This window comes from Grammomys surdaster, unplaced genomic scaffold, assembly GCF_004785775.1.
Source record: "Grammomys surdaster isolate TR1022 unplaced genomic scaffold, NIH_TR_1.0 126091, whole genome shotgun sequence".
Classification (NCBI taxonomy): domain Eukaryota; kingdom Metazoa; phylum Chordata; class Mammalia; order Rodentia; family Muridae; genus Grammomys; species Grammomys surdaster.
The window spans coordinates 5240003-5267686 of NW_021620899.1; the positions used below are offsets into that span (position 1 = coordinate 5240003).

The window sequence follows — 27684 nt, forward strand, 5'->3', positions numbered from 1 at the left end:
AAACTGGTCCTATACACAGTCTATTAATCCCCATTGTATATCACTGATAAAAACAAAACAATCAAAAAACCCAAAAAAACAGGTTTTCTTTATCTTAATAAGTAAAGTAGGCACCTACTAAATGAAGGGAACTTCCCTCCAAATTGCTAGCACAGCTTAATAATGCCAAGAGTAATATGACAACCCTTCCCAGTCCTGAAGCTACCTCAACAAAAAGTACAGCGACATGGAGAACATTCTACTAAGAATCAGGAATGGAGAAATGGAGGCAAAAAAGACAAGATGGAGAGATGGGAGAGAAGACAGGAGAGGGGGAAAAAGGAGAGACACTGGGGCCTGTTAAAAGACAAAAACAGAGCAGGTAAGTTCTGTTAACTGTTGTGTGCTGGGCTTCTCAGTCACTAGAAGGAAATACTATGCATGCACAGCACTCAAAACTACTTTGATAAGGAAGAGTCACTGCTGCATATATAAAGCTGATATAAAGCTTATATAACATACTTTACATTTCGAGCACATATTCCATGCCTGTAGGCATCTCACTTTGTGCTCAGCCAGTTTGGTTATTCAAAATATTTGTGTTTTCATGTGAATTTTGTTTGGTCCAAAGCAGGCCCAACAAGTATAGGACACTGCTGCTGCTGTTGTCCTGAATGAGTCGGTGCTTATTCACCGGCTGGATTTTGACCCAGTAAACAGAAGAATGACTAGCACTCAAACAAAACTTAAACTCAGCAGTTGTCAGAAACCTTATAAAGTGAGTTTCTGTTTGTCAGGAAAGTCATGATTTCCCTTATCCTTTGCCCTATCCACCTCCACCCCAGTCAACTACCTCTAGCAAGAGTGTCTAGTACCTGATTAACTCAAACAAGCTTGTAACAGACCAAAGTCCCCACACCAGCTCCCAGGCTGTTCTGGCCCCCACCCTACTACCAGCTACCCAAACTCTCAGACTTCTCTGACTGTCAGGCCCCTCCCCGCAACTGCTGCCTGCTCCCCATGAAATTGGCAAAGTTGTTTCTGCATTTGTTGTTCTCTCTGCCCTGGCAGTTTGAGTTCCTCAATATATCCTTATTTCTACCCACAAAATGTCTAGTTCTGTGGTTTCACTGAGCCCTCACTTACAAATTTTAGGATTTAGATTTTTTTTTCTTGTTTATAAAGGATTTCATTAGTATTTTAATGGGAACTGGATTAATCTGTAGATTGCTTTTGCAGTGTGATATTATTCTCTCAATCTATGAACATGGGAGAATTTCCCATCTTCAACTGCTTTCTTCAATTGATTTCTTAGTTGTTCATAGTCTTTGTCCTCCTTGGGTAGGATTATTCCTACAGTTTTGTTTTCTTCTTTTTTGATTCTGAGTCTACTGTCAGTGATAATACTTTCCTGATTTAGTTCACTACTGATACACAAAAAGGTATGTTGGTTTGAATCCTGCTAATATGCTAAATCTTTGTCAGTTCTGAGTCTTTGGTAGAGTCTTTAGTCTTTCTAGGTATAGGAAATGAAAGAATTGCACACTTCTCCCTTCATCTGTGTGCCCGAGGCAGCTTTCTTCACCTCACCCTGGCTGTCTTGATGACAAAAGGACACAATCATTTTAATTCTAGTAATCTATCCCAAGGAAAGAACAGAAGTAGAGGCAAGCTTACATTTACCACTGTTGTCTAAGGTAATACAAACTCTACAATGGGGGGGGGGGACAGAAATAGACTATAGAATAATCTTAAGAAAATTTTATAATAAAATAAAACTTACAAAAATTTTATAAGGGAATTTTTATGTTATTATGAAGACAAGGTACAACACAGAAGCTTGTCTGCAGAAATTATAGCAGGAAGTATTACTGGGTATTTGGAAATCTGTTGCCATTCCCAATACAAAACACTTTTTTTCTGTTTTCCATAAATTTTAGATGGATCAACTGTAGAGGGCAAAACATGCTTGTGCATGCATATAATCACTGGAGAAGGCAGAAAAGTTAAACTCCCAGGCATCTTTCAAATGAAAGAGATGTTTAATCTGTCCTCTTCCTGGAATGCTGGGAATGCATATAGTTTAGAACCTGGTGGTCCTCGCGGTCTAGTAAGCCAGACCCTACCTGTATCTTTCAGAATTTATGTTTTGTTTATCCTTTCCCTCTAAAACCTTGACCAATACTTCTAGGCCATAAAAGACATCCTTGTGAGAGATGCTATCTGTACTTTACAACAATCTAAGTGATCTCTATGTTATCTTAGGGCCAGCATTAAGTTTATCTCCATCTTCCTCCATAGACCCTCGTCTTGAGCATTGTTTCTAAGTCAACAGCACCCAGTGTGGATGAACCATGGACTCTGCAGCTTCACTGTAGCACGCCTCAGCTCTGTTGTGCTCACAGGGCTAAGTTAATTGTTTATTATCTGAAAACTTCTATCCAAAAGTGTTCTTAAATATAACAAAACATGGGAACTGATGAGAGACTCTAGAAGTCTTTGTCCAGCACCCATACTAAAGGCAGGCAGAATCAATTTTATTCTTATCTTTTCAAGGATCAGTTCCTTGCCTGTTGCAAAGCCTGCTTGGGACTCTCCACAGAGTAATTGATACTTTCACAATTAGAAAAAGCTTTAACATGCTGGAATTACCAGCAAAAATCCAACTAGCTATATTTGGAATATATTTTTCTACTAAGAGAAAGTATCTTTGTTAAACGATCAAAGTAGTAAGAGTATCTTTTATAATTTGCAACTCTGCTGATAATAGGACTTCAGAAGCCAGGCTATGTCTCAGTATCTATGTATAACTAATCATCAGCTGGTTATCAGAATGTATACCACATATAAATTGTGCTAACACTCATGCATACTGTTTTAGAGGCAAGACTTCAATCCATGGTTCCCATGTACTACTAGTATTCCTCTAGTTTTTTAGAAAATGTCCAAAAGTTAATTTTTCATAATTTCCAGACCTATTAAATGTCTCTGGACATCAGACTACATAGACAACATAGACTACAAGCAATGACACAAATTCCACCCTGCACAGAACATCACTGCCTACCATGGCACTCATGGATATTCAATATTTTCAGCACATTCTACCCTAATTCTCTTGTAACATCAACAAGGCATGTAGAGCAGCACTAACGCCTTGTGAGTAGTGTTTCCTCTGCTTTCCTATAGTTTCTATCCTATACTTGGCTTTGGGCAATGATTCAATCCACTTAACTTTTATCTCCAGTAACAGTAATTCACTATTCCAGTAACAATAATTCACTAAGTAACTGAGACTGCTTTTTACAGGTTCTGTGCATGATAAACTGATAATAAACTATCTTACTATTTGATCATTTCTGTCTCTCTGATAATTATTCTAATGGTTTTATACTCTAAAGCAAGGAGGCAAAATGATCAAGTTAAACTCCATGAATTAAAAAAGACTACACATTCTAAGTAGTACCTGTTAAAGTATGGAACAGAGACACATTGAGATTCTTGTTCCCAAAATAATATTGTTTTGAACTTGAAGTTAATTTGTTAACCCAAGTAAAATCTAGTGCTAATGGATTATACTTCCAGAGATAGCTATTAATAAGCTATCAGAGTTTAAGTTCTTTGGCATTTAATTTGGAACAAATGAGAACATTTTCCACACAGCAGGGGTATTCTATTAGATTTCAATGCAAAATCAGTGTTGGAAGGCTTGTGTCAAGCAGGTATGGGAACTCAATCTGAAGAGTTTATGGTTCAGGCTCAACCTCACTACTTGCAAATGAGGCAGGTGCTGCAGGCCAGGTCCCAGGCTAGATGCACTCCTGAGGTATGAGATACCACAGGGTAGTTAGTTATGTCTCACTACACTACACCCACCACTCATTTCTCCTTTGCAGTTTACTTTCTTGCTTTGTATGATAAACTCTAGAACAGTTATATAACTACAAAACTTTTTGGCTAACAAAGAAATTGCATAATGGCCAATTTACTTATAGTGTATTTCAAAGACTACAAAGATATTATTCTAGAATGTTACATCTAGATATTTATCAAAATTATAACTATTTTAAAATTAAGTTCTCAGAAATTGTTCCTAACTCCATAAAACTCAACAATACCAAATTTAGATACTATCTATTATATCTTTTTTTTCTTCCAGAAAAGAGAAAGGTGATATAAATATTAGTAAGCTGAATGTGTAGCATTTATTTTTTAAAGAGGGGCTCGAAATAAATTTTAAAATATTTAAGAAGAAAATGTAGCCTTTTTGAAAAAATTATATTAGGTATAAATCCTTAATGAAAGTACATGTAAAACACTTATTCCAAAAAATTATTTTCTTAGCCAGTTGAGTGTGAAGAAGCACATCTCCAGTGCCAGGCTCCACTCAACCTAGGAGAGAGAGCAGGAGTCATAGATGGAAGCATCATCAACAAAATACAAGAGATAGAAGAGAGAATCTCATGTGCAGAAGACACTATGGAAAACATTGACAAAACTGTCAAAGAAAATGCAAAACGTAAAACGTTACTAACACAAAACATTCAGGAAATCCAGGATACAATAAGAAGACCAAACCTAAGGATAATAGGCATAGATGAGAGTGAAGATTCCAAACTTAAAGGGACAGTAAATATCTCAAAGAAAACTTCCCTAACCTAAAGAAACAGATGTCCATGAACATACCAGAAGCCTACAGAACTCCAAATATACTAGACCAGAAAAGAAATTCCTCCTATTACATAATAATCAAAACATCAAATGCACAAAACAAAGAAAAAATATTAAAAGCAAAAAGGAAAAAAGGTCGAGTAACATATAAAGGCAGACCTATAAGAATTACACCAGACTTCCCACCAGAGACTATAAAAGCCAGAAGATCCTGGACTGATATCATAGAGACCCTAAGAGAACACAAATGCCAGCCCAGATTACTATATCCAGCAAAACTCTCAATCACTATAGATGGAGAAACTAAGATATTCCATGACAAAATCAAGTTTACACAATATCTTTCCACAAATCCATCCCTACAAAGGATAATAGATGAAAAACTCCAACACAAAGAGGGAAACTACAACCTAGAAAAAGCAAAAAAGTAATCTTCCAACAAACCCAAAAGAAGATAGCTACATAAACATAATTCCACCTCTAATAACAAAAATAACAAAGAGCAACAATCATTTTTCCTTAATATCTCTTAACACTAATGGGCTCAATTCCCCAATAAAAGACACAGACTAAAAGACTGGATACATAAACAGGACCAGAATTTTGCTGCATACAGGAAACGCACCTCAGTGACAAAGACAGACACGATCTCAGAATAAAAGGATGGAAAACAATTTTCCAAGCAAATAGTCCCAAGAAACAAGCTGGAGTAGCCATTCTAATATTAATAAAATCGACTTTTAACCAAAAGTATTAAAAAAAGATAAGGAAGGACACATCACACTCCTCAAAGGAAAAAATCTACCAAGATGAATTCTCAATTCTGAACATCTATGTTCCAAATGCAAGGGCACCCACATTCATAAAAGAAGCCTTACTAAAGCTCAAAGCACATATTACACCTCATACAATAATAGTGGGGGATTTCAATACCCCATTCTCAGCAATGGACAGATCATGGAAACAGAAACTAAACAGAGACACAGTGAAACTAACAGAAGTTTTGAACCAAATGGATTTAACAGATATCTATAGAACATTTCATCCTAAAACAAAAGAATATACCTTCTTCTCAGCACCTCATGGTACCATTTTGAAAATTGACCATATAATTGGTCACAAAGCAGGCCTCAACAGATACAAAAAGACTGAAATAATCCCTTGCATCCTATTAGATCACCACGGACTAAGGCTGGTCTTCAATAACAAGAAAAACAATAGAAAGCCCACATACACTTGGAAACTGAACAACACTCTACACTCAATGATGACTTGGTCAAGGAAGAAATAAAAAAAGAAATTTAAGACTTTTTAGAAGTTAATGAAAATGAAGGCTCATCATACCAAATCTTTAGGTCACAATGAAAGCAGTGTTAAGAGGAAATCTCATAGCTCTAGGTGCCTACAAAAAGAAATTGAGAGAACATACACTAGCAACTTGACAGCACACCTGAAAGCTCTAGAACAAAAAGAAGCAAATACATCCAAGAGGAGTAGACATCAGGAAATAACCAAACTCAGGGCTGAAATCAACCAAGTAGAAACAAAAAGAGCTATACAAAGTATCAACAAAACCAGGAGCTAGTTCTTTGAGAAAATCAACAAAATAGATAAAGCATTAGCCAGACTAACCAGAGGACACAGAGACAGTATCCAAATTAATAAAATCAGAACTGAAAAGGGAGACATAACAACAGAAACTAAATTAATTAATTAATTAAACTAATTCAAAAAATCATCAGATCCTACTACAGAAGCCTATACTCAACAAAACTAAAAAATCTGGATGAAATGGACAATTTTCTAGACAGATACCAGGTACCAAAGTTGAAAACACTTTTAAAGGCAGAGAGATTCTGCGTCTCAAATCAATCACTTTATTTTCCTCTCTAAATACTATACAGGAAACCACTCTCAAATCCTAGTTACAGCTTACTAAAATGAAGTAAGTATTCCTGGCAAAATTAAAAGTAATCATATAACCTTGGACCTTGGTCATCTGTGAAGCAGGGAGTTGAGAACTTTAATGTCTGTCTATCTATCATACATCTATCTATCTATCTATCTATCTATCTATCTATCTATCTATCTATCTATCTATATTTCACAACTGACAAAAGTGAACTTACCTGCTAGAGCCCACTCTCCTGAACCATGGGTGTGGCCACTATAGTACAAAACATATGTATCATGTCTAGGTCCATCCACTGTCCGAAGTTCAAGGAAAGCTTTCAGTTTGGAATGTAGAGTATCAAAAGACAGTCCACTTGTGGAGTAGTCACATCCATAGGTCTCAATCATATGAAATGCAAAAAATCTTTGGATGGCATTGAGCATGCCAGTAGACCTCAAATTTAACTCCTGTACATGTTCTGGTGGAAGCAGTGTTGGTTGACCATCAGGACTGCAAAAGGAGAAAAAAAAAACACTCTGGCTTTTAGAAAACATTATTCTGGAACTGACTGGGACATATATATATATGTCTCCAGCCAGAACTTATCTTGCATAACCAATAAGTCTTTGTTGGCTACAAAATTCTCAGACTTATTATTGCATAGCATCCTTTCATATGGCATGAATGGAGATTTATATTGTGGTTTGATTATATGATCAAACTAACTTCTAAAGAAACACAATTTTTTTTTTTACCTGCTCAAACAAAGAGCAGTAAATCATACTTAACTGTTCTGAGCAACCAACAAATTTCATACAGATGTCTTTATAGAGCTATGTACTGCTTGTAAAGTTTGTATATTGCAGAATAGAAGACGAGGAGGGCAGCCCTGACAGAATTCAGCCTTGAAGGTGCTGAGATACGAGAGTTACTATTCCATCTCCCTGCCTGATCCTAGCTCAACTGCATCAAAGCTGTTTCTTCTAAAGACTTGCTTCTGGGACATTTTCAGCTAGCTCAGTTGGTCCAGACTTTCAGACTATTCCAATCAGGACTTCATTTACACTTGAATTTTATCAGCGTACAGACAATAAATACTGGACAATAAAAGCTATAGCTTTTGCTGTATTCTTAACTCTAACAATCTTTCTAACTTTCTTGGGTCCCCTCAGAAGGAATTCTTTGCCACACATCAGTAGGAAGCATTATAAGAAGACTGTCATTCCAGTCTCTAAGTTAGGGTGGATGGTTTTGGTTATGTTATGAAAAATAAATATATTGTCATTTTAAGGAGTATTACAAATAATTATCGTTTGAGATAGGGAGAAAATAAAATAGGAAGCTTAGACTCGGGGATTTCTATCTTTCTTTCCTAGGTAAGAAAAAGGAGGTTGAGAAGAGAAGGGGGGACATATAAATATTATAAGAAATTAAACAAATACAGGTACATTATTGAATCTACTCTTAAAGTAAAAGCATTTCATAGCTCTAATCTTACAATGATACAAAATTTTGTATATTGAAATAAAAATAAGGTTACATTTTGTTACACTTGTACAGAATTTTGGATATTTATACAGATTTAAGGTTGTTCATTGGTATAAATCTTTGTATACTGAGACAAATTTAAGATTAATTCTGTTACAACATAATATATGTATGTTTCAACTCTTAGGTAGGCATTGTGCCTATGCAACTCATTTAAAAGTACAAGGTTTAATCACAGTCTTTTTAATAGCTGCTATTAAAAATTGTTTAGGATAATTTGGAAATGTAAGTTACTAGCCCATCAAACTTAAGCCACGTTAAGCTATAGTTTGGATTATTACACATATGCATCCTTGGTTGGACAGATAATAGGAAGCTGGAGACAAGCAACATTTGCTTGTTCAGATAAGCTATGAATAGATAGTCTTCAAAACCTCAGAGACTCACAGAATACGACGTGTAAGATGTTTTCTATTAACGTAAGGCCTTTTTGACATTGAGACATTAGCAGCTCCTGGCAGCAGCCCCACTCAACTTAGAAACAGATGATAAGCTTCAAAAGGCCTCCATATGGAATTGCTTCAATGTGGCAAGCTAGCCACTGGGAAAGGAAACACTCTAACTTTATCTGTAGAAAGAATTCTGGAAGTTGATTTCCAAGCTCTGCCAATACAGGGCAAGCAAGTCCTTCATAATTCCTGCTTCACAAAAGATCTGTCTGATATTCTGAGCCACCAGGCTGAAGATAGATGCTCCAACATTATAGAGAATATTGGGGATTGTCCAAGTGGTCAGCTGCCTCTGTCATTCTTTTTTTTGGAAGCTATATACTTGTGCTTCCTGCATACAAGTAATATTTATTTCCTTCTCAGGCCTTTGAAGGGGTTGAAGACTAAAGCTTAAGCTGTTTAGGATTTAAACAGATATTCTAAGTCTAAGACAGTAACTTTAGGAGCGTAATATAGGTTGGGATAGAAACTGATTTAGATGCAGAACTCTAAACTCACCAGACAGGAAAGATAATAGAATACTTTTCCTGAGTGACAAAATACTAACAGACTGCACTTTTTAAAGGTAATTTTTACTAAATAATTTTAATAATAATTTCATAATTGTTCCTAGGGTATATTGTTTAAGAAAAAGAGTCTTTTTTATTTAGACAAAAAAAAAAAAGAGAACTGTTGAGGTCTGGTCTGTTCCTTTCATGTTAACAGGTAAATTTGGAAAATCAAACACAATTTCTAAAACTTGCATTTCTTATTAGTAAGGCTGATAGCAATATCTCATGAAACACATAGCACTATTCTTTGCCCCATCTGTATTTTCTTACTGAATGACAGATACAAATAAGAATTTTTAAAATCAAGATTGTATTGTTTCAAGAACAAAGGAAAGGACATTTTCTTCTAGAGAAAATTAAATTTACACATAAAACAGGGGAAGCAATATATAGTGTGATCATATATTTAATTTCTGTAGTGAAAAACACAGGATCATTGCAATGCATTCAAAATTTACTAACTCAAGGTACAATTTTAAACAGATGATGTTATCTATTAACACAGATAACTTTAAAACAGTATCAAGACATAGGTCGTTATAGTACTGAACAATAACTGAAGATGTGGGCCTGATCCTGGAGCAAATGGTACCCTAAGAAACACTGAACTCTGCTCAACAACTAACAGAAATTAAAAAGCTTTTAGTGCTGAGGAAGAAAACTATCACTGTTCTCTTTTCCAAAACAAAATTTCAGAAATTTTGAAACTCTGAATTTTACTTCCTGTACCATCAGTCCTATCCCAGTAATGCTTCAGTGTTTATTAAAATAAATCTTTCACATATTTCTGACATTTAATGGTAACCAAAAACTTAAGTCACATAAAAACTAAAATTATAATAGGGCAAAAATTATGTCTTACTATTTCCACAAATTCTTTCTGCAGAATTGCCATGTCTTACTTTATGAGACCTTTCCTAAATGGTTTCATTTCTCACCAGACCCCTCTACGTCTAGCAAGCCTTCAATGCAGAACAGTTACAAACTGACTTCAGGGTTCCTATGAAATACTTGAAACCAGATTATTTTAAAAAAAAAAAAGTTTCAAGACAACCACCCAACCAAAAGAACTATAAAGAAAATTTAGTCATCAGAACTCATTTATGGAAGAAACGATTTTTTTGTATTGTAAACATAGTTTGCTATTAAAGGATTTAAAGGCAGTAGTGTAATTTTAAATTCCCCCTATATTTGAGAAAAAAATTATAAGAATGAAACTACAATAAAATAAATTTTTAATAAACTTATTCACTAATCTTTTATGTTTTTACAGAATTTTTCATAGAACAGAGTATTTCTACATCCTAAATCTTACCAGCTCTCCAAAAGTTTCCTTCAAGAGGCTTGATATTACCATTATTATTTTAGATAAGAACACTGAGGTGCAGAGGTATTACAATCTGTTCATGGAAAAGAGAACTAGAAATCCATCAGACATTCTATTGTAACATTGGTTCACAGGAACTTTCATGATACTCCATTTAAGGAAGGGCCTTTCCTTTAAAAGCTCATCTAGATTTTCTGAGCCCTAATTAAAATACAAGGTTAGACATATCTATTGACATATTTATATTTAATCCTGACAACTACATTATCGCTTACAGTCAATCTTTATACACAAGGAGGAATTGCGGGAGAACTATATTCCACAGCAATAAAATGCTGGGAATATAATCTATCATAATCATTGAGAGAATGCCAACAGTCACGCAGTTATTACCCAGTCCACCAGACCACAGTACCTGCAGAAGTTGGTAGGGATCACAATTGCATATCCAACCGAGGTTCCTCCTAAGCAGTTACCAAGTTCATGGAAGAGCCCATGAGCCATGGACTCCAGGGGCAAAACAATAAGAAACATGCTCAAGAAGACTCCATTTGTGGGCTAAAGGAAATAAGAAAACAACAGGTTCATACAGTTTGTGGATATTTATGTACACATGTATTGACTCGGTTTTCAACCACTATTTTCACAAAGTAAAACAAAACAATTGATAAACTAAAAGCAATTGTAAGTAAAAGCACACATATGTAGACACAGATGAATTACCAGAGCAATGACAGAACTCTTAAGTTTTTTGGAAGTTGTAGCAAAACACAGCACATACTTTTAAATATTTGTTAAGTAACCTTCTATCCAATCTGAAAACAAAAATATAACAACTCTAATATGAAAGAGAAAAAGCAAAAACCATTTCTCCATGTTCAACCCACATATGCATCATTATTCCAAATACCATAACTACTGTTCTGTCAAAGAGTGCTTCGGAAGACTCTCTGTCCTGTCCCGTGAAGAGTTCAGAGTGTCCAGACTCTATGAGAATAAAACTTTAAGGAAAGTCAAGACCTTAAACCTTAAAACTAATTTCATTTTTATATAATAGTTTACCTTTAAAAAATCCCAAACTCAGTTTGTCTAAACTGCAGATCACAACAACAAAAAATATTAAGCACATTTAAATCAGCAAGAAGACAGAAAGGAATTTATTTATTTATTTAATTTTTCACACTCTAGATTTTATTCCCCTCCTGTTCCACCCTCCAACTGTTCCACGTCCCATAATCTCTCCCTGCCCCCATGTCTCCACCCATCCCCTACCCCATCAGACCTCTAAATTCCCTGGGGCCTCCAGTCTCTTGAGGGTTAGGTGCATCTTCTCTGACTGAACCCAAACCTGGCAGTCCTCTGCTGTATGTGTTGGGGGCCTCATATCAGCTGGTGTATGCTGCCTGGTTCGTGATCCAGTGTCTGAGAGATCTCGGGGGTCCAGGTTGAGACTGCTGGTCCTCCTACAGAGTCACCCTCCTCCTCAGCTTCTTCCAGCTTTTTCCTAATTCAATCACGGGGGTCAGAAGCTTCTGTCCATTAGTTGAGTGTAAATATCTGCATCTGACTCAGCTGATTGTTGGGTCTTTCAGAGGGCAGTCATGATAAGTTTCTTTTTGTGAGCTCTCTACAGCCTCAGTAATAGTGTCAGGCCAAAATTAAATATTAAAAAACAAGGGGGGAAAGTACTCAGTTACTGTATCTTTTTAATATGGGCATGATTCCAGATTCTTGCTGCTTCATAAATAATAAGCCTATATGCAGGAACAAATGTCAGCACTAAGGAGTTGCTCATCATATCAAAAGGAGAAAATGAATTCATAATAAAAAAAATAGACACACTGACCAATTTGGTATATTGTAGTTTATGAATTACATAATATAGATTATAGTAAATTATAAATATTTAGTGTAAAATAATCAATTATGAACATTGTAAAATATGAACTGCATAAATGATTAAATCACTTCAAATAGTCTATTAGACTATTTCCATACTTCATTATATATATAATTTATACTATATACTATGTATATATAGTCACCAACATAGAGGTTGGAGAAGTGACTGAGCAGTTAAGGACACTTGTTCTTGCACAGGACCCTAGTCTGGTTTCCAGCACCCACAAAACAGTTCACGATGGTTTGTAACTCCAGCTTCCTGGGATCTAATACCTTCCTCAGACCTCTACAGGAACTAGATAGACACACAGGACAAAGACATGTATGCCAACAAAACATACACATACATTTTTTTAGTATTTTAATCATAAATATATTTGTGTGTACATACAGGTCGATGTTTTACTAAAAGGAGCAATATATAACATTTCTGGAAGGCCACTAATTTGTATATATTTACATATCCATTTGCCACCTTAATGGTATCAAAAACCCTTTCAGTGTAAATATACTACACTTTATATAATTTGTACATATTTTCTTATGTAATACATGTCACATAATTTCAAAAGACTTAGTTCTTATTGGATTAAAGTGCTTGTGCTTGTGGCATTAAAAATAACTACACAAAAGATTTATCTTTTTAATATTTTAGTTTATGTGTACCTGTGTCCATGTGAGTGTATGTGTACATGTGTGTGTGATTACATGCCAGAAGATGAAGTCAGATTCCTTGAAGCTGGACTCATAGGGTTTGAAAGACACTGTATTTGAACTCTTGTTTTCATGGTTACATAGTATCCACTTTTTAATAGCAAAGCCGTATCTCTCTAGCCCTAAACAAAATTCAGAAATCTTTAGAAGCAAAAGAATAGAAATCTAGAAAACTACTTTTTATCTAAATATCTAATTATTACATAGGAGACTTGATATATAATCATCAAAGTCCTAATAGAAGCATTAGAAATCTATCCTGTGACTGAGTTTTCTCAAAAGAGACAAAAACAAAAGATATAAAGCCACAACCTTTATAAGAGTGAAAATGCAGTTACAGAACGATCTCAGGCAAATCTACTTACTTATGTTGATTTCCCTATAACCAACAAAAGCGGTTCAATGAAGTAATTCTATAGTCCTGCCAAGTGTGAAAGCATAGGAAACTAAGTACAATGATCCGTTACAGAGTAAAGGGTGAGGGAAGACTTCCTGATTCAAACCAGCTACAATGGCCAAGCTGCCTCATCTCTCAAGAGCATTTCTGACTCAGAAGGAGAACACTAATGATAGCTACCTCCAACAGTTGCAAGAATTCAATACACTTATACATACACAGTACTGAGAATGGAAGTAGCACATACAGAACAATGTTTAAAGGGCAGGTCTTATTAAAATGGAAAAGATAATCTAGTAGGGTTTTTTTTTTCTCATTGATTGGTGAGTTGTTTTGCATTTTGTTTTTTGAAACAGGGTCTCAGGATGTAGTTTTACCCTGACTGTCATTTAGAAAGGCTGGCCTCTAACACATGGAGGTCCACCTACCTCTACCTTGATTAACAGCATACACTATCACACATGGCCTTCATTTAAAGGATGGAAAATCGGGTGAAGAGGAAATGATAGTTATGCACAATGCAACAATGTTTCAGTAAATTATTGACCATATACACCAATTGTGTGCATGTAAACAAGTTATCCATTTGTGTCCCATAGATCATAATGGAACTGAACATTTCCTACTATCTTGTAGCATAGTATAATGCATTATTGAGTTATATGTATATGTTACCTGTACTTCTACATATTAAAAGGTTTACTGCATCATACTTAGGACTGTCTCTCTTTCACCTACAGTGGTAGGCCACATTTACCAGCAAAAGCCCCGCATTTTGTGTTTGCTGACTGCATCAACAGGCCAGACAGAGTGAATGACATATAACATAGATTTGTGAAAGCATACGCTATGATGCTCACAATGCACTGTTCAGAAGTTATCTGATGGGAACTGTATCCCACTAATACTCTATGAAGAGAACACTATTCTGACCATTGTTTGGGGTGGGTTAGTGGGGAAAGAACATCTACTGTTTTGAAGTGGGTTCAATATGTTCCCTCAAAGCATATGCTGGAAACTTAATTCTCAATACAGCAATGTTAGGAAATGAGGTCTAATTGGAAGTGTATGGATACAGAACTTACAAGACTTTCAAAAATGAATTGATGATTCTTATGTAAGGATTCAAAGCTGTGAAAGATGTTTCTAAACCCTTCCCTTTCACACTGTCTCCCAACTTCTACTATTGAATCAGAAATTCCCAATCTTAACACTGCAAAAATAAATGGCATTTCTTTATAAATTTCCTACTGTGTTTTACTGCCACAGAAACACACACATAGGACAGACCGTTTTACAGTGTTCTAGAAAACATGATAAAATTTTGGATTTAAACAAAAATAATGTCCCCTTTGTAACCTAGACTAAATTGAGGCAAATAAGTAAAACAAACAAACAAAAAAAAAGTAAATACTGCGTACTTCTAATTCGAAGCTCCCTGTTCTCCATGCTAAGTGATAACAGACTGGTCCTTCCATCTTGCTAGAAGTGAAGTTGTGCTACACTGACAGACCTCTCTTCTTTGAATGTAAGGCTTATACTAAGACTACATCATATGAGAGAGAGAGAGAGAGAGAGAGAGAGAAAATGAGAATAATAGGAACAATATTTAGAAATGTTAAGTAAAAGTAGTTCAATTTAAAAATCTGTTAAAATCCAACTTAAATAATTTGTAATAGTTGAGAATGTAATTGGATAAGCAATGTCACTCTCTCCAAAATAGTTTTAGCTCAATGAAGACCTTAATTGCTTCCCTTTCACTGTGTAATGTTCTGATTTGAAATCATTTGAAGTATCTGGAGCTTGTGTAGAACTAGTGGGTGTTTCCCAAATTATGTTTCATATGAATGTTACATTTGCTCTTCAGCAGAAGGCCAAGGAGAGCTCACACATAGAGGTTAAAGGGCATGTGAGCTTTAGAGACAAAGGTTTCATAGACAGATATGTAGAAATGATGCTCTTTCAGTTCTTCTTCTTCTTCTTCTTCTTCTTCTTCTTCTTCTTCTTCTTCTTCTTCTTCTTCTTCTTCTCCTCCTCCTCCTCCTCCTCCTCCTCCTCCTTCTTCTTCTCCTTCTTCTTCTCTTCTTTTCTTCTTTCTTCTTCTTTCTCCTCCTCCTCCTCCTCCTCCCCCTCCTCTCCTCCTCCTCCTCCTCCTCCTCCTCCTCCTCCTCCTCCTCCTCCTCCTCTTTCTTCTTCTTCTTAGTTACACTTCACAGAATACTGGGCAGAGTAAATGGTTTGGAATCTTTCTATAGTCAATTAAATGAAGACTATGCTGAAAAGTCTAATTTTCTGTAGGGAACAATGTCAACATCACATACAACAGTTATCAAGTAGTGGCCAACTGGGAAATGTAAATTTACATTAGTTTTGAAGAGCTAAATTAACAAGCATTTAACAGGTATATTGCTGATGAGGACTGCCCATGACATCCCTTGAGACTTTCAGCAAAGCATAATCTTAACCTCTTCCTCAAATCACTGAATCCCAGTCTTCAGAACTTTAACAAACTTAACTTGACTCAAATGCTAAGATACCAAGAACAAGGTTTGGCACACTTTTTTTATAGTTAATATTTTAAGCTTTGTAGGCAGGTAGTGAGGTTTTTATTGAAACTACTAAAGTATGCCATCTATCATGATAAAATCAAGTAACAAGGAGTTCTAAAACCTACATCAGGTGGCTCACAAACCCAACTCTAAGGAATCTAACACCCGTCTGGCCTCTACTGCATGTACATCTACACCTATATCTATCTACACACACACACACACACACACACACACTTCATAAATGAGGAAATATACATTTTAATATCTCTCAGGATTGATATAATTAGATAGAAAACCATCAAGGATATTGATATAAGAACAACATCACTACCCAGATTGACTTGGCTGATATTTAGAGTATGCCCAATAGCACTGTAATCTTTTTTTAGATCATAAACAAGTCTTTGTTAAAAGGCTAAATTCATACAAATTGTGTCCTCCAACTATAAAGATAAATCAAAAATCAACAAGAATGATGTTGGAAAATTCACAAATATTAGGATTCCCCACAATAAAGATAAAAATAACCCAAGGGTTAAATAAGAAATTTGAAAGGATATTGGAAAATATGTTGAAAGTGTAAGAATGTACAAAATGACCCAACTTTCATTAGGCACCTATAAATGAAAACCCAAATGAGATACCACTTAAGGGTCAACTTACGTGATTTTCTCAAGTATGTCAACTTTAGGAAACACCCCCACTGAAAGTTATAACCTGGAGACCGATTGTTCTAACTTTATCTTTGCTGAGAGATTCCTTAGAAAACTTGTGTGTACTCCCATTCGTATATATACTTTACTTGAAATCCTCTGATATATGCAGAGCAGAAAAATCTAGTGACCAAGAAAGTACTTGGTTAACAAAATTTCATGACCTGGAAAGCAACCCTGCATGAATGAGGCCGACTTGGCAAAGAAAAAGTAGTTCTGACTGGGAAAGTGGCCAACCCAGAAAGAAGAGGAACAGGGGGAAGGTCTTGCTAGAGTCGGACATCATCTAACTCTGAAAGTCCCTAGCTACAGCAAGCTGGCAGAATGAGGAAACTGCCCTGGGGCAACAGCGAAGAAGTTTTCACCACTGAGCTGACTCCCACACAGGCTCCTTGAGGCAGCCCACACTGAATAGAAGCACCATGCCCAGGCAAGTCTTTACATCTTCTTTTAACACTTACATCTATAATATACACAGCAGCAACAAATTGGTACAAAGCAAAGAACTGCACCAGGAAGGGTTGGTCTTGTATGACGGCATCCCAGCCTGAAGTACTCAAATTACATAGTTTGTCACAATATAAACAGTCTACGATTCAATTCCTTTCATGCTAGTCTCTTCCTCTCATTACAGAATTAATTGCTTTTAAGGCATAGATATCCTGAGATCTTCAGCATTCAGCACCTCTAGCTAGAATCTTATCAGGTATAATTGGCACTGATATAAGAAAATAAACAAAAACCCATTAGCTTACCTGCCAGGAGACTGCTCCCAAAATTGCTGTTGCAAGAAGACTAAAAAAAACTAACTGCTCTGAAATTAAGCAAAAGTGGCGCATCCCTTTGGATGCCATGATTCTATCAAGGCTATTGTTATCTGCCCTGTGGTTGATATACACTTTATGGCAGTCATTTAATTTGGTATGAAATCCCCAAAGAGTTAAAAGAAAAATAATATGGCAAATCATCCAGAAAATTCCAAAAATAGAAAAACCCGGTATCACGAAATACCAGAGATGAGTGTCTCTAAGTTTAAATGCTGAAAGAATGAAGAATGCAAGCTCAATCATTCCAGTGAAAACCACCGAAAGTCTCCTGCAAATTCTTCCACGGTACAGAAATGGTTTCCATCTTTCAGTTACTGAAAGTCCACTAAAATAAATGTCAAGAAAAGGATCAGTTATCAGGCAAATAAAAAAACATGCAAAAGCAATTGGATTTTGGGGAGTTTCCAATGAAGAGAAAAATAACAATACTGAAAAAATGATTAAGTTTGGAATAGCTAGAAAAGACTTCATTCTCAGGTCGATAATGAGCATGGCCAAAGCCATGACAAGCAAAATAACACTCAGAGACTTCTCCACCAACATAGTTGTGCTGGCGATGGCAAACCCAACAAGTTCCAGAAACTCCACTGTGGTTAGCAAAGTAGGCCGATGCCGGACATAACCAGAAATTCTCTCCACTAAAGCACACAATATCCTTAATACTATAGATGTCAGAAGCAAGTATTTGGTTGTTTCTTCTTTCACATCACTTTTAAAGGATGAATTATCAAGAAAACACAGAAGGCCGAGCAGAAATCCAAACCAGAGGTTGGAGAGACTTAAACTTGCTGCTTCCATTGAGAAGTAATAGTAGAGTATGCTGGCGATCCCAAGAACAAAGAGGCCGAGAATAAAAATCACCAAAATTAAGGAATTTGCTGTTTTTTCCCATCTTACATAAAGGCCTAAACATATAGCCACCAGTAAGTTGAACCTGGCTATATAGCCCAGATACCGCACGGAGGAATGCATGTTCACTTCTCTATTGACTTCTTCCAGCCTCGTCATTGCTAGGTAGAGACAATGACTGAAACAGTATCGCAGTGATTTACACATGTACTCTGGCACTGGAGGGGCTTCCCACAGGACACAAAAATTAACTTCTTGTATTTCATTCAACAAATCCAATGTGATGGTAATGCCTATTTTAACATTTTCTCAGAAGTTTTCTTTCTAGTGACCTAAAAAGAAGAAAAGATATTTCACAGTTAATTGTATATACTATTTTGTACCATTTTCTTTATACTTAATAAGTGAATCAGAGAAAACTAGAGGTTCTTCTGAAATCCAGTTCAAAGACTAATTAACTGTATATATATTAATCATAATTTTTTCTGGCTTACAAACTCTCCAAGTTATACAAAGGAAAATGCCCATGATTTCCATTTATATTGATAAAATTCCATCATGAAGTATCAGTAAAGTTTCTGTCAGTATTAACACTAAACTTGTCTAATCTATTCCTATTTGAATATTGAGTTTGGCTTAGATCATAATCACCTGGCTTTGACACAATGAAATGTCACTCAACTTTAAAATGGAATGAAGGGCTTCATTATTACTTCTAATTGGAAAGCACTAGTACACAAAGGTGGTAGCCATAATTACTACTGTAATCCTCCACATCTTTTTACAAGAGCATCCTAAAATGCTATAAAATTTCAGTCTTTATATATTTGGCTAATAAACTTAACTAGAAGTAAAATTTAACTCTATACGGTTATTCAGTCCCAAGAGCTGAGCCATAGTTCTCGTACTTCCACTCCTACCAAAATGAATTCATTGGCTAATCACTCACTTTTCACACTGGAACACTATTTAGTAAATTAACTGCCGAACTTCTTTCTGAAAACTCAAATACTAGAATGCTTACCAGGCCAAGGAAAATTAACAACTTCAAGTCTACTTTTCAAAAACTCACAACAGCAATTATTTTCTTTGACCCAAGTAATTATTTCAACATAAGTGCTCTCATAACTTTGACTTAAAATACAATAATGGTTAAAAAATATCCTGTGGGGGTCAATGAGATAGCTCACCTGTGAAGCCTGACTATATGAGTCCCATCACTGAGACTCAAATGGCAGTATGGTGGAAGATGAGAACCAACTCCTATTAGTCATTCTCTGACCTCGACAAGCATGCACACATATTGAGCATGAGCACAAGCATGAGCAAGTGTACACACACACACACACGCACACACGCACACACGCACACACGTAATGATCCATCCAGTAGGTGGTTCTTCAATGTTTCCAGTATACTGTAAGAACAGATCTATTGCAATAGCTTAAAACTTTACAATTCTCAAATACTCATCTATTCATAAAAGAAATGGTTTGTGGTCTAGGGCTATATATCAATGCTAGAGTGCTTCCCTAAAATGCACAAGGCATTAGTCTTGAAACACATCACCAAAACACACACAGGGGATCAGTTTATTTAAACTTTCCTAATAGAGGTACACCAAAGGACACTCTCAACAGAAACATGAGATAACTTAGAATTAATCCATACCTAGCATTTGGCTGGGGAGGAATGTTTCTGGTATAATAGCAGGACTTCAAGTATATTTCATGTGCTATTTCTATTCCTACTTTCTTATGTTCCAAAGCATGTTTTATTTCTAAATCTATTCATTAGGTATTCAAAGTTACTTTCCTCTATTACGTTTCCACTTAAGTACTTCTTACCATGTGGAATTATGAAAATGTCTAATATTTTGCTGCTGTTGTTGTTTATATTGGATATTTTACATAAGTGTAACGAACAGATAAAATATGGGCAGCAAAAAAGTTTCATAAAATATTATTCCTATACCACACAGAGGGAGAGAGGGTCAGGGGTCTTTAAAATACTGATAGTAGAATATAGGCTCAGAATAAGTACTACTAGAGGGAGAAAAATTCCCACACTCCACTAAAATGACCACTCCACACCCATGAAACACCCTTCTGTGTGTCCCAGTCAACACTCTTTCCTGATCTGTGACTGTGCAAACCTCTCTTTCTTCTCTTGACACCCACATTTTGATACATTTTAACCACATGACTGCTTCCTACAGGGTCATAAAAAAGAAACTTCCTTAGGTTTCCAATAGCACAAATCTACCTCTCTCTGCATCTCTGCATGCCTGTCAATGAGTCCCTTCCTGGTATAAATCCTTCCTGTTCCAGAATGCCATTCTCTCTCCAAACTCTCACTTCTCCTTTACTCACTAGTAAGCAAGCATTTTTTAAATCTACCAAAGTAGGTTGGTTTTTAAAACTACCCAAGAGTAAAGAAACAACAATATCTGTGTTCTCCCCATCTTGTCCACCATATTCAGTTTTCTTCCCTCTTGACAGCTAACGTTTGAGTAAGTTCTCACACACTCACTTCAAAATGCTGAACGGTGGGATTCCCTCAGTGCAGCTGCTCTGGTAACTTCTGGAATGATCTACAAGTTCCTGAATACAATAGAATCCTTACAGAATCCTGCACATTTTAAGAGCCTTCATACTGATGAATACTATCACCTTCTGAAACTTCCCTTGCCTTCTACAGTCTAAGAATCCATATTTTTCTCACAAGTCACTGGTTTCTCCATGATTCTCTTAAAAGTTGTTCATTTTCAACCCATGCTGTGATAGCTTAATCCCAACCCGAGGCTTTGAGTAATCTAAATTGCTTCCATATACTATGTAATGTTGAAAAACACAAACACAGCTGTCTCACGGAATATTATGCAGCCACAGTCTCAAGGGCCTTAGTTTGAAAAGTTTTTACCCATTCTGACTTTTTAAAATAGCCTTAACGAGAAATGAAAACACATTTAAAAAGCATTCTAATTGTTTTTACTAGAGCTGTCCTCCCTAATGATTCAATGGAAAACTCCAGAGGCAAATCAAAGACGAATCGAGCCCATCAGCCGGTCACTGCTAAAGTCCATTAAAAAGAAATCTCAGGCTGGGGCTAGAAGTCAGAAAGCATACTTAGTATTTGGGAGGTGCTGGGTTTGAGCACAGTAGTACCCCAACCTTCAATTCTATCTACTATTTTAACCTTCCTCCACACTTCTTCGCCCATGATTCAATCCTCACCAGTTCATGATTTTTCTTTTCAAAAATCTCTTTCACATTTCTTCTACTTCTTATTCCCAAAATCCAAAATCACCACCTAAATTTTGGCGACAATGGCAGCATTCTTGAATGTTTTCCTTTGTTGTTGTTGTTGCTGTTGTTGTTATTGTTTTTCCTTCCCTATCAACTTCTGCCCTTCTTACATAAAGTGTGTTTTTAAGAATAAATTTTACCGTGTTCTGCTCCACTATGCAAAAGTCTCTAATGGCTTTCCACCCCTCACAGTATTACAGTCTAAACTCCTTCACTGCCTTTATCAAGTACTACACACTGGCCAGGAATAACTGCCCCATCTGTTACTGCTCTTCCTCTCTTTTATTCCAAGCACACTGACACTTCAATTATGAACTACATAAATGCCATGCCCTCTCTGGACACATTCCTTTCCCTCCTCCTGGTCCTATCTGCTCTTTATCTGTCAATCTCTTCAGGCTTACAATTATTTTCTTAGAAGAATAGCCTCTCGATCATTCCCTCTGAAACGGAAAAGTAAAACTACTCTTTTTCTTCACCATTTGTTTAATGTCTGCATTCTTCAGTAGGTCACAAAGTCTCTGGGGAGATCTGTCTTTCACAATGCATGCTCAGTGAGTGGCAATCTAGCTGAGTAAAGTTAACATTCAGCTTGTTGGGGTGGGGGGGAGACTAATAATAGAAACAACTACTTAAGAAATGCAGATAAACAAATTTCTAATATTCCACAGCTAGTACTAGTAGTTAAGGGAGATTCCAGGAATTTTTGGCTTGTTTGCTCTTGGCTTTACTTTAGCCTTCACGGAATTCACCAAAGTTCTTCCAAAACAGAAAAGTGCCCTCCCCGTGTCCCATCTAAGGCAATGGACTTCAAGACACAATGTATCGCTTTCATAATCTTTCAGTGGAAATCTATTTCTGTTCCACGTAGGGGAAGTGTCAAAACCTGAAAGAACAACATTGAGCAGTCAAGAGTTAGAGAACTGCAGTTGTGTTTCTGAGTTCCTGCTAATAACTCTTTCAGCTCACCTCTTAACCATAAGAATGGCAACTCGGACTCTAAGTGCCTCACTTTTGAGCAGCTATAGTAACTTTTCTCCCTTTAGGCCACCACATGGGGAGAAATGGAGAAGTGGGGCCGGGACCCTGGCTGTTTGCTACCACTTAAGCTCTGGGACAAGGCGACACAACGCGACTCCCCGGTCGAGGTGAAGAGGGACACGGAGAAACGCCCTCTCTTCGCGGTCGCCAGTCCCAAGCCCGCATCGTTCCCACCAGGAGCCCGACGGGGCGGGGCCTGGCCGGGTCAGCCGGACCCTGGGCGGCGCCCCAGCCCTCCGCCGCCGCGCGGCCCTCCGATGTTCCTTACCTGAAACGGCGGTCGCCACCGAGCCTTTCTCCGTCCGTTGAGAAGCTCACAAAGCAAAGGGTTCGGAGCCTCCGAGCCAGAACCTGGAGGTGGCGTGGGGACGTGAGCCCGAGGCCTCCCGCACTAGCACCGCACGGGCTCGGTAGAAACTTTCTCTATTACCGACACGGCCGCCATGTTTCCGCCACTGACTCCCTGCGCTACGGATCGCCGTCAGGGTCAAGTCGCGCCGCGCGCTTCCTTCTCTGGTCCGGCCTCCTAGCGGCTCTCCACGCCCAGCCGGGAGCTTCAGGGAGGCAAGTGCTCCCATCGCTACGGGAAGGCTCGCAGCCCTAACCTGGGCCTGGCTGAACTCCCACCCCGAATTAGCAGCAAGAGCAGGGAACCGGAAGACCACCGATGATCAAGCCCCGAAAGCAGCGAGGTCACCGCTTAGGGGTGGACCGAAACTGTGCCAGCTAGAGTGAGATAATTGCAAGTGGACTATAAATATATGTAGAAGGCGTTGTTGCTCTTTCATATAGATGGTATAATATATGGCTTCCAATATGCTGACCAAACCTTCAAAGCCTTTCTTTCCTTGCCTCAGCCTGCTTTTCTAATTAAGTCCTCCATTAATCCCCATCCTGAACATCTTTATTCTACCTACAGCCCTAGCTCTCCCTGGCCCTAAGCGGACCTTCAAACACCACAGATGATTTAAATTTGCTCTCTGATGGCACTTGAATTAACATAGTCATACACATGAGCGCCGCGTTTCACAAGGGCTGTGGAGCAGCAGTCTTAGGGGTAGAAATTGGTTTCTCCGTCTATAAAACGGTAACAAAACCTTTCTTACACGACTGTGAATATACAGGGAAACAGTGTCTCCCTCCATGCACAGAATTAATTTTAAAAATATTCAACACATGTAAGAACACGTTGTTAAGGAGGACTTTGTTTAAGACAGTCGCCATAAGTGTACGGACTGCTAAAAATCCATCTTGCAATGGAGAAGAGAAAATGGTTTCAATTCAAAAGAGGGCTTGTACAAGTGGAAATTTAAAGATCAGGATCAGGGCTTCAGGATGCTTGAGCGGATGGAGAATCTCATTAGCGTTAAGGCGGACAGTGAATTAAGAGGCTTAACAATATAGTTGCTAACACAGAAAGGGTAACTGTTCTACCCTAGAAAACAGGGAGATAAGATAGGGAAGCTAAACTGACTTCATAGCATCCTTAGTTAAAAACTAGATTTTACTAGGGATTACACAGGTGGGCCTGAAAAACAGGTTCTGAGTGAAGCCTGAAGAGAATAGGGCCAGGCAAGAAGCATGAAGACCCCTTTCCTTCCAAAAAGTCCCTGTCTGTCTTCTGATTCCATTTCCGACTGCTTGCAGCCCCTCATATAGGTCAAACCATTTCAAAACCCTAGTCCTCTCATGTGTAAACAAATACTGATAGCATCTATCCGACAAGGTTCTTCTGTGGATTTAGGGAGAACGTGTACTTTAAAAATACCTTACAACCTTTAAATGGCTTATCCTTTCAGATAAAGCTCAAAATCCTTAAATAGGGGCATGTGGGTGTTATCTCAGTGGTAGAGTGCTTGCCTAGCTTGCCTGATGGCTTTGTGCAAGCACTACCAGGATTGGGGGTGGGGGGGGGGTGAGACAGAGAGAGAGAAGAGAAATATCCTCATATAAATACAAATTGTGTGCTTTCGACCTCCAGTTTAAAGTCCCACACATTCCCTAGCCTGCTTTCATTTCCTCAAACGTAGCCCCCAACCCCGTCCAGTTTTTCTCACTTTATATCCAATTAGTTCCTGATAGAGAGTTAGTGTTTTAATGTTTTTTAAAACAAAGGGATAAAATCCTACTGGCCCTCACTAGTTCTCAACACTTAATTTATATTAGTGTTATCTGTCTATTTTTTTCCACGTCTCTTAATGTTATGGTTGCCTTGGAGATCATTGAAGACACCAGAGCTCTGTTGAGATCCATTAAGGGAAAACTGTTTTCTCCTGGTCAAAAGAATGGAATCTACATCTGACTCTGGTTGGAGACTTGATATTCTGATCTGCTCCAAAAATTGGAACATTTCATGCCATTGTCTCCTCCCTTAGGAGTCAGTGGAGCTAGGCCTGCCTATTATCTGGTCGAAGGACCAGCCCTCAGGAAAACTGCATGCTAAGGCAATGGGAGGACTAATTATCCTCTTAGTGAGGAGATAATGTGCTTTTCTTCCCCAGACATCCCACTGCTTCCAGAACTCTGCCATGTGGCTTAGCTGCTTTTCTGAGTTAGGAGTTTTCTCTCTTATTTTCAGATACTGCTAAAAGCCTACACATGTTTTCTCTCAGGTTTGGGATTTTTCACTATTTCTCTGAAACTGTCCCTTTTTTTCATGGAACTGAGTATTGCCATGAACTATTGCTGACCTCCACTCCTAAATATGCCCCCCTAACTTAAGTGGCCTGGCTTTCTCTGTTTGTCTTCGCCATATCTTTCCTCCTAGTAGCTACCAACCTGCTTGCCCTGTTTTCTCTCTGGCTTTAATAAAATTGTCGTTGGGCTTCAGAATGCACTTTTAAATCCTTCTGTTAACAAAACTGAGAACCCGAAGTAGGAATCGCAATTTCCCTGGTAACTAATGGTGCTCTACATGGAGTTCTCCAGATTTTCTAGCAACATCAGTAAAATGTGAATCTCATCATTTTCATTTAATAAGTACAATTTATTAAAGTGGTTGTGACAGCCACTATATCTATAGGATTGAACCAGTCTCTTGGATTCAGCTTTCACATATGGAGTAAAATGATTGGCTGTAGACTTAATCCTCCTTCCTAAACAGGCTACCAGATCTATAATTTTGGGCCTCCCTGCCTCAAAGATTCCTCTATATTCACTTCCAATTCAACTTGCCTCTTGTGGACACTTTAAACGTTTTTCATATATTCGCTTTATGCCACCATCTGATAGCCCTTTGGAGAAACTCCTACTGTAGGAGTCCAGTGGCTGAAGCTGAAATGACAAAAACTATTCAGTTGCCTGGCTCTCAGACTTGACCTGATGGGGGTGGTAAGGGAATGAAGAAAGGACAGACAAGTAGAAAAGCTGGGTTCAGGTAGGGCATATGCTCTGATGGAAATGCACAGCAGCCTTGAAAGTTGGGACATTTATTATATAACTCTGAACAAGGGGTAGACCTATTGTCTACTGATTGTGTGCTGGAGGAGTCCAGTTAGTTAACCGACGTCTCTGTGGGTGAACAGTTTCAGGTTATAGTCATCCAAGAAGGGGAACCTGTGGTTGATAATTTCTGTAAACACTAATTTTAGTTAAAGGTCAATAGCTCTTAACCATCTGTATTTGTACCAGAGGAAGGCTTTCCAGTCCTCTGAGCCTGACTTACTGAAGGCCTAGCTATTCCCCTGGGTCTGAAGTGTTGTGGTTTTTAACATGGACATGCCCATTTTAACAGTACAAACTCACTCAGGACTTTATTTGCTCCCCAACACCAGAGAGAAGATGATGACTTAGAAAAGCTTCAGCTGCAGGAGTGGAGTGGATAGAACTAACTTCTTAGGACAATAGTGAGGGGTATGGGTGTTGTAGCATCTGGCCATCATTATTAGATCTGAGGTGCCCATGCTTAACAAGTATAACCCTGTTATCATCTTTCAATCACTTTTATAGGCTATTAAATAGTTTGAATAGCTTCATAGCCAATTATAGACCTCCCTGTACGAATTATCCAGTTGTAGTTTCTATCGGTAGATTTCTAGACCTAGATCCCCAGGAGTCCTTTTAGTTACCAAATATCCTCTAACAAATTTATTTTCTACTTAAATCAGTTATTTCTGCCTGCATAGCAGTAGCTGTTGTGTGTTGCTCAGTACTCTGAGTCTATAAAACAGACTTCTTCCTTCTCAAAGATGACCCTCTGCCTTGCTGCCTTGTTTCTTGGTGTTAATTATCATTGCTGTGTACTTTAAAATATTTTGGCTTGAAGATTCATAAATCGTTAACCTGGACAGTCGAGGGCTGTTAACTTGGATAGTTGGGTACACAAGTACTTCTTCAATGTCACAAAGTTAAATATGACTACAGATTTTATATTAATTTGCATAAAGGGTTAGAAGGGATATTTTCTGTGGATGTAGGAAGTGTTTAAGATAAGTGTCTCACTATCACATCGAAAAGGCAGCTCTTCCTTTCCAAGAATCAAGGCTTGGGAATGTATGAGGAAGAGGAGATCGAAGGATTATAAACCATAGGTGATAAGTGACATCAAGGAAAGTGTCTTCCAGACACAGTGTTACTGATGGCACTGATGAACTCATAGAAACTGTGGCAGCACACACAAGACCCATACAGGTACAAGCCAGGCAGGGTCTCAGCACAGAGACGGGGAAATGGACGCCAAGTAGCACCCCTAATCAAGAAACTATTTGCATCTGATACCTGCTGGCAAAGGGAAGATCAGTGTATCAGTGTTCAGCAGTAGAGTGTCACTGGATACATCAACTACATTCCAAGGCAGGCCTCATGACCAGTAGCAGGCCAACACAAAACAAACACATGGCGTTTCTTTTCTCTCTCTTCTCTTCTCTTCTCTTCTCTTCTCTTCTCTTCTCTTCTCTTCTCTTCTCTTCTCTTCTCTTCTCTTCTCTTCTCTTCTCTTCTCCCCTCCCCTCCCCTCCCCTCCCC

The 27684-nt window shown here is 37.8% G+C and overlaps 1 protein-coding gene across 1 annotated transcript in view; it reads right to left on the reverse strand.

Moving 5' to 3' along the window:
• Positions 1 to 23258, reverse strand: part of Tmem168 (transmembrane protein 168) — a 28544-nt gene extending 5286 nt beyond the window's left edge. The window contains exons 1-4 of the mRNA XM_028755952.1: positions 22991 to 23258; positions 17453 to 18705; positions 10835 to 10977; positions 6780 to 7054 (exon numbers count right to left, since the gene is read on the reverse strand). Coding sequence (XP_028611785.1) covers positions 6780 to 7054; positions 10835 to 10977; positions 17453 to 18580 — 1546 coding nt within the window. The 5' untranslated portion in view covers positions 18581 to 18705; positions 22991 to 23258. The remainder of the gene's footprint in view (positions 1 to 6779; positions 7055 to 10834; positions 10978 to 17452; positions 18706 to 22990) is intronic.
• Between the last annotated feature and the right edge of the window lie 4426 nt (positions 23259 to 27684).